The sequence below is a fragment of the Oncorhynchus clarkii genome, chromosome 1, assembly GCF_045791955.1.
Source record: "Oncorhynchus clarkii lewisi isolate Uvic-CL-2024 chromosome 1, UVic_Ocla_1.0, whole genome shotgun sequence".
NCBI classification, from domain to species: domain Eukaryota; kingdom Metazoa; phylum Chordata; class Actinopteri; order Salmoniformes; family Salmonidae; genus Oncorhynchus; species Oncorhynchus clarkii.
This window is the reverse complement of record NC_092147.1, coordinates 3,022,639-3,030,566: the sequence shown is the minus strand read 5'-3', so window position 1 is coordinate 3,030,566 and position 7,928 is coordinate 3,022,639. Positions and strand designations below refer to the sequence as shown.

General features: G+C 44.9%; 1 protein-coding gene across 1 annotated transcript in view; it reads left to right on the top strand.

Annotated features, from left to right (window-relative positions):
- Positions 1-4,013: 4,013 nt before the first annotated feature.
- The window catches only part of LOC139414213 (tumor protein p63 regulated 1), a 57,673-nt gene continuing 53,758 nt past the window's right edge, over positions 4,014-7,928 (top strand). The window contains exons 1-2 of the mRNA XM_071162107.1: positions 4,014-4,025; positions 5,368-5,804. Coding sequence (XP_071018208.1) covers positions 4,014-4,025; positions 5,368-5,804 — 449 coding nt within the window. The remainder of the gene's footprint in view (positions 4,026-5,367; positions 5,805-7,928) is intronic.

Sequence of the window (7,928 nt, the reverse complement as noted above, 5' to 3'; positions counted from 1 at the left end):
TATATAGTATCTGGTCGTTCTCATCATTATAGTACCTGGTCGTTCTCAGCTGATATATAGTACCTGATCGTTCTCAGCTGATATATAGTACCTGGTTGTTCTCAGCTGATATATATATAGTACCTGGTGTTTCTCAGCATTATCGTACCTGGTCGTTCTCAGCTGATATATAGTACCTGGTGGTTCTCAGCTGATATATAGTACGTGGTCATTCTCAGCATTATAGTACCTGGTCGTTCTCAGCTGAGATATAGTACCTGGTCATTCTCAGCTGATATATAGTACCTGGTAGTTCTCAGCTGATATATAGCACCTGGTTGTTCTCAGCATTATAGTTCCTGGCTGTTCTAAGCTGATATTTTGTTCCTGGTCGTTCTCAGATGATATATATAGTACCTGGCCGTTCTCAGCTGGTATATAGTACCTGGCCATTCTCAGGTGATATACAGTACCTGCTGTTGTCAGCTGATATATAGTACCTGGCCGTTCTCAGGTGATATACAGTACCTGCTGTTGTCAGCTGATATATTGTACCTGGTCGTTCTAAGCATTATAGTACCTGGTTGTTCTCAGCTGATATATAGTACCTGGTCATTATCAGCTTGTATATATTACCTTTTCGTTCTCAGCTGATATATAGTACCTGGTTGTTCTCAGCATTATAGTACCTGGCTTTTTTCAGGTAATATATAGTACCTGGTCGTTCTCAGCATTGTAGTACCTGGTCGTTCTCAGCATTATCGTACCTGGTCGGTCTCATCATTATAGTACCTGGTCGTTCTCAGCTGATCTATAGTACCTGGTCGTTCTCAGCTGATATATAGTATCTGGTTGTTATCAGCTGATATATAGTATCTGGTTGTTATCAGCTGATCTATAGTACCTGGTCGTTCTCAGCTGATATATATAGTACCTGGTTGTTCTCAGCTGATATATTGTACCTGGTCGTTCTCAGCTGATATATTGTACCTGGTCGTTCTCAGCTGATATATAGTACGTGGTCGTTCTCAGCATTATAGTACCTGGTCGTTCTCAGCTGAGATATAGTACCTGGTCATTCTCAGCTGATATATAGTACCTGGTCGTTCTCAGCTGATATATAGTACCTGGTTGTTCTCAGCATTATAGTACCTGGCTGTTTTCAGGTAATATATAGTACCTGGTCGTTCTCAGCATTGTAGTACCTGGTCGTTCTCAGCATTATCGTACCTGGTCGGTCTCATCATTATAGTACCTAGTCGTTCTCAGCTGATCTATAGTACCTGGTCATTCTCAGCTGATATATAGTATCTGGTTGTTATCAGCTGATATATAGTATCTGGTTGTTATCAGCTGATCTATAGTACCTGGTCGTTCTCAGCTGATATATATAGTACCTGGTTGTTCTCAGCTGATATATTGTACCTGGTCGTTCTCAGCTGATATATTGTACCTGGTCGTTCTCAGCTGATATATAGTACGTGGTCGTTCTCAGCATTATAGTACCTGGTCGTTCTCAGCTGAGATATAGTACCTGGTCATTCTCAGCTGATATATAGTACCTGGTCGTTCTCAGCTGATATATAGTACCTGGTCGTTCTCATCATTATAGTACCTGGTCGTTCTCAGCATTATAGTACCTGGCCATTATCAGCTTGTAGCGGTATTTATTAGAGAGGGGTAAAGAAAGATTTTGCTCGGGCGCCAGGCAGGTATTAACCATGCCGAAAGGAAGAGAGTAGAATAGAGAGAACCACTACCAGACCCACACACATCAGCAGAAGAGACTGCCTAGAGTGTAGCCTGTTTACCAGATAGCCAGTGGAGAGAAAAGAGAATACACACCATATAAAACCCACATCACAGCACAGGGGTAACCCCAACAAGAATACCTCATACAATAATACTAATACTAATAATGGCAGAGCAATTCAACAGCAACTTCATACAAGAACGAACCCAGTCATCAACATAGGATTTGCAATAATCTGTATTATTTTCTAGTGGATGAGTGCAGAGGGTATGAATGTGGGGGGTGTTCATCGACACAACAAAGGCCTTAAAAATGTCCAGTCTTCTCGGCCACATGTCATTAGTACACCTCAATACAGTTCACATAACAATACACAACTTGCAAGCAACCTCCCTTTTAACTAAAATGTCCAAATACTTCTGGCAGGGCAATAATAGTCCAGCTCTAATGAACTTCAATAGGAAGTGCATTGTAAAAATAGAGAGTCTGTTGCAGGGTAAAGCACTGGAACGATAGAGGGAAGAGAAAAATAGAAAGAGAACAAGAGAGATCTTAGCTGTGGTCTTCAGGCGTGCAGGTGTACTGTCTGACTGTCCGATGGTTTGTATGTTAAAGCTTCGCAACAATGTTGCTACTAATCCATGCGATCCATAACGGGCGCAGTCCCAAACGAAAACAACCACGACCTAGAGCGATTACACCGATGATTGAGTTAAACACTCTTTGAAGGAGTACAAACCAGCAGGGGTGACAAAGGCAGTCTTGTCCTGACTAGCGGGATCCATTGACACCTGCCAATAGCCACTGTTCAGATCCAGATTACTAAAGATGGATGCTCCTGCCAGAGATTCCAGTATGTCATTTATGTTTGGTAGAGGGTAGGCATCACTTTCTGTTATGGCATTCGGCTTCCTGTAGTCCACACAGAATCGATATCCACCATCTTTCTTAGGAATCAGGACAACCGGAGAAGCCCATCCGGAAAAAGAAGGTTCCTTTCTGACCTTTTCCTGAATCCTGACGCTGGACATAGAGTGGGCAAGAATCTGGAGGATGTTGGACTTTACACCTCCAACACATAACTGGTCTTTTGTCCTGGATCTTGGGTACAAATATCTGAGACAGTTTAGCCCCAGGAGAGTTATTGGTATACTGGGATGAGGGAACGGGGTTTTTAGTTTGGAGGTGGTGCTTCCAGTCCTTCTCAAACTGAGTCCCAAGACGCACCAGATCATCCACATTTTGCACACGTTCTCGAAGTTGACTAGCAAGGCGGGGAACCATGTTCTTAAGAAGGAGTTTGACGAAAACGAAAACAACCACGACCTAGAGCGATTACACCGATGATTGAGTTAAACACTCTATAAACTACACACGCTGAACACAAAACAAAACTTCTGCAGCACAGCACACACAATCAAACTGTCGCGCCACCAAAGAGCTCCTCCCCAAAGAGCTCCTCCCCAAAGAGCCCCTCCCCAAAGAGCCCCTCCCCCAAGAGCTCCTCCCCAAAGAGCCCCTCCCCAAAGAGCCCCTCCCCAAAGAGCCCCTCCTCCTCCCCAAAGAGCTCCTCCCCAAAGAGCTCCTCCCCAAAGAGCTCCTCCCCAAAGAGCCCCTCCCCAAAGAGCTCCTCCCCAAAGAGCTCCTCCCCAAAGAGCTCCTCCCCAAAGAGCTCCTCCCCAAAGAGCCCCTCCCCAAAGAGCTGAACGAGCTCTCTTTATTTCCTCCTTCCTTACTGCTCATGCGCTCTTAAAGTGGCAGTGCACGGTGAAGGCTCCGTGCAGATTTCGCCACAAGCTGATGTATAGTACCTGGTCGTTCTCAGCTGATATATAGTAAGTACCTGGTCGTTCTCAGCTGATATATAGTATCTGGTCGTTCTCATCATTATAGTACCTGGTAGTTCTCTGCTGATATATCGTAACTGGCCGATCTCAGCTGATATATAGTACCTGATTGTTCTCAGCTGGTATATAGTTCCTGATTGTTCTCAGCTGATATATTGTACCTGGTCGTTCTCAGCTGGTATATAGTACCTGATTGTTCTCAGCTGATCTTCCTCCCCATCTAAGTACAATTCAGTCAATTGTTACAACATGTTCAGTAAATGAACATTCAGGAAGTGATTTCAGTGAGATGGTGACATTTACCCAGCAGCACTAACATCTGTCAGAGCCTATCACGCAGCTTCTTTGTAACAAAGGAAAGTGTTCGTTAGATACAACTGTACTTAATGGCATTTATGAGTTTCCCGTAAGGTTTACGGCCTTTTCTGTTGAAGATGTCGTACAAGGTGACCTGCAGCTTACGAGTTTTCATCCGTCTCAAGTAGCTACTGTAGTGCACAGGGGGGTTTATAGCACAGGGATTCTTCAAAGATGGGACTATCGCTAATTTTTCCCCCACAAACAAGACTGTAACTACCAATTGGATACCACAAAATAAAAATAAAGCCACTGAGCTCTTCATAAGACCATTCTCCTGCCAATGTTTGTCTATGGAGATTGCATGGCTGCGTGCTTGATTTTATTCACCTGTCTGCAAATGATGTGGCTGAAATTACCAAATGCACTCATTTGAAGGGTTGTCCACATACTTTTACGTATATACAAAAAAATTATAAAATACTTATTTTCCACCATAATTTGCAAATAAATTCATTAAAAATCCTACAATGTGATTTTCTGGATTTTTTTTCCCCCCTCATTTTCTCTGTCATAGTTGAAGTGTACCTATGATGAAAGTTACAGGCCTCTCTCATCTTTTTAAGTGGGAGAACTTGCACAATTGGTGGCTGACTAAATACTTTTTTGCCCCACTGTATATAGTGTACACACACTTGAGTATACCAAACATTAACAACACCTTCCTAATAATGAGTTGCACCCCCCCCCCCCCCCCCCCCCCCTTTGCCCTCAGAACAGCCTCAATTCGTCAGGGCATGGACTCTACAAGGTGTCATGTGATCCACCTACTACCATACCCTGTTCAAAGGCACATCAATAAGCAGTCATACCTTTTCACCTGCATTCACCTGGTCAGTCTATGTCATGGAAAGAGAAGGTGTTCCTAATGTTTTGTTTACTCAGCTCCGTGTACATGTGTATATATATATATATATATATATATATATATATATATATATATATATATATATATATATATATATATATATATATATATATATTTTTTTTTACAAATTGATACTTTGAGTCAAATATTGATATCGCCCCAAAATAATATTGTGATATTAAACTGTATTGATTTTTCCCCCATCGCTAACTAACTAACTAGCCAACTAGACAACTAGCTAGGCAACTAGCCAACTAGACAACTAGCTAGGCAACTAGCCAACTTGACAACTAGCTAGGCAACTAGCCAACTAGACAACTAGCTAGGCAACTAGCCAACTAGACAACTAGCTAGGCAACTAGCCAACTAGCTAGCTAGAAACAACTAGCCAACTATCTAGCTAACTCACGAACTAGCTAACTAGATAACTAACTAAGTAGCAGTGTGGTGGAAGTGGTTGCAGCAGTAATATCTTCCTGAGGGTTTATGTGCAGCAGCAGTAGAAGACCCACTGCAAACACACAGGAACGGAGTGTTCCCAGCTCACCGGGGAGTGTTCCCAGCTCACCGGGGAGTGTTCCCAGCTCACCGAGGAGTGTTCCCAGCTCACGGAGGAGTGTTCCCAGCTCACGGAGGAGTGTTCCCAGCTCACGGAGGAGTGTTCCCAGCTCACCGGGGAGTGTTCCCAGCTCACCGAGGAGTGTTCCCAGCTCACGGAGGAGTGTTCCCAGCTCACGGAGGAGTGTTCCCAGCTCACGGAGGAGTGTTCCCAGCTCACGGAGGAGTGTTCCCAGCTCACGGAGGAGTGTTCCCAGCTCACGGAGGAGTGTTCCCAGCTCACCGGGGAGTGTTTCCAGCTCACCGGGGAGTGTTTCCAGCTCACCGGGGAGTGTTTCCAGCTCACCGGGGAGTGTTTCCAGCTCACCGGGGAGTGTTCCCAGCTCACCGAGGAGGGAGGGAGAATAAGAGAGACTGAGAGAGACAGAGAATCCATGCCACCGTGAATAACTTGTGTGCATGTAGCGAGGGACGTGTGTGTGTGTGTGTGTCCTGACATAAATGACTAAGAAAACATTTCTCCTTGTTAGACTTAGAGGTAGGCCTTCAGGAGGAAGAAGGGATGTGTGCTCTCTCTCTGCTCATATTATTTATTCATTTTCTATCTCTTTATCTTTGTCGATCTCTTTTTATGTCTCTCTCTTTGTCTTGCTCCCGTGTGGCGCAGCGGTCTAAGGCACTGCATCTCAGTGCAAGAGACGTCACTCCAACCCTGGTTCGAATCCAGTATCACATCCGGCCGTGATTGGGAGTACCATAGGGTGGAGCAGAATTGGCCCAGCGTTGTCTGGGTTCGTCCGTCATTGAAAATAAGAATTTGTTCTTATTAATTGACATGCCTAGTTAAATAAAAATAATCTCTTTGTCTTTTTATCTCTCTTATCTTTCTCTTATATTTCATTATCTCTGTCTTTTATCTCTTTATCTCTCTTTCTTTATCACTCTCTCTCTTCTTTCTTTCTCTGTTTCTCTTCTCTCTGCATCTGTTTCTGCTTTCTCTCTCATCTCTCTTTATCTCTCTGTTAAATTCAACCGGCTTTATTTGCATGGGAAACATATGTTTACAAAGCATATGGACCATAAAGGGAAATAATCAGTAAACATTACACTCACAAAAATTGTAAAATAATATAGACATTTCAAATGTTATAGTATTGGCTATGTACAGTGTGCAAATAGTTGAAGAATGAAGGGGGCTAGTACATGTCCCTGGGCCTGGAAATGATTGATCTCCCCCTCCAGGATGGAGAAGCTGTCTTCGTTAAAGGATGGGGATTCTAGTGGGGGGATATAGGTAGCACACAGGAGGACATTGTTCTCTGTTGAGATCCTTTCCTTTAGAATTTCTAGACAAATGTCAAATGTTCCTGTTTTGATTAATTTAATGGAGTGAGTTAGGTCTGCTCTATACCAAATTAGCATACCCCTTGAGTCCCTTCCCTGTTTCACACCTGGTAGTTTGGTGGATGGGACTACCAGCTCTCTGTAACCTAAGAGGGCAACCAGTGGGTCTGTCTCCTCTATACCACACACCTGGTAGTGTGGTGGATGGGACTACCAGCTCTCTGTAACCTAGAGGGCAACCAGTGGGTCCGTCTCCTCTATACCACCCACCTGGTAGTGTGGTGGATGGGACTACCAGCTCTCTGTAACCTAGAGGGCAACCAGTGGGTCCGTCTCCTCTATACCAGGTTTCTTGCAGTATGACAATGTCTGTATTACCGATTTCTTTGGTGAAGTCCGGGTTCCTGCTCTTTAGGCCAAAGGCAGATGACCTCAGGCCTTGAATATTCCAGGATGGTATAGTGAAGGCTTTGTGTTCCATAAAGTGTCCAATGTTGTTGGTCGTGGTTTGGCCTCAGACCAGTAAGTGTGAGCAGAGCTTTCATGTTAAGCTTTCATGTTGAGGCGATGTCCTTTAAGGTCCTGGCGAAGGTGGGCTCTGCTGCCTTGTAGAGGTGGACCTGGTCATAAAGGTGGGCTGCCTTGTAGAGGTGGACCTGGTCATAAAGGTGGGCTGCCTTGTAGAGGTGGACCTGGTCATAAAGGTGGGCTGCCTTGTAGAGGTGGACCTGGTCATAAAGGTGGGTTGCCTTGTAGAGGTGGACCTGGTCATAAAGGTGGGTTGCCTTGTAGAGGTGGACCTGGTCATAAAGGTGGGCTGCCTTGTAGAGGTGGACCTGGTCAGAAAGGTGGGCTGCCTTGTAGAGATGGACCTGGTCATAAAGGTGGGCTGCCTTGTAGAGGTGGACCTGGTCATAGAGGCTGTTCTAGTCCAGGGTGGAGTGGTGGACCTGGTCATAGAGGCTGTTCTAGTCCAGGGTGGACCTGGTCATAGAGGCTGTTCTAGTCCAGGGTGGAGTGGTGGACCTGGTCATAGAGGCTGTTCTAGTCCAGGGTGGACCTGGTCATAGAGGCTGTTCTAGTCCAGGGTGGACCTGGTCATAGAGGCTGTTGTGGATAGGGTGTAAGTCTTTTCGTGGTAGCAGGGTGGAAGTCTTTTCGTGGTAGCATGGTGGAAGTCTTTTCGTGGTAGCGGGGTGGAAGTGGGGGGGCCCTGGGCTTG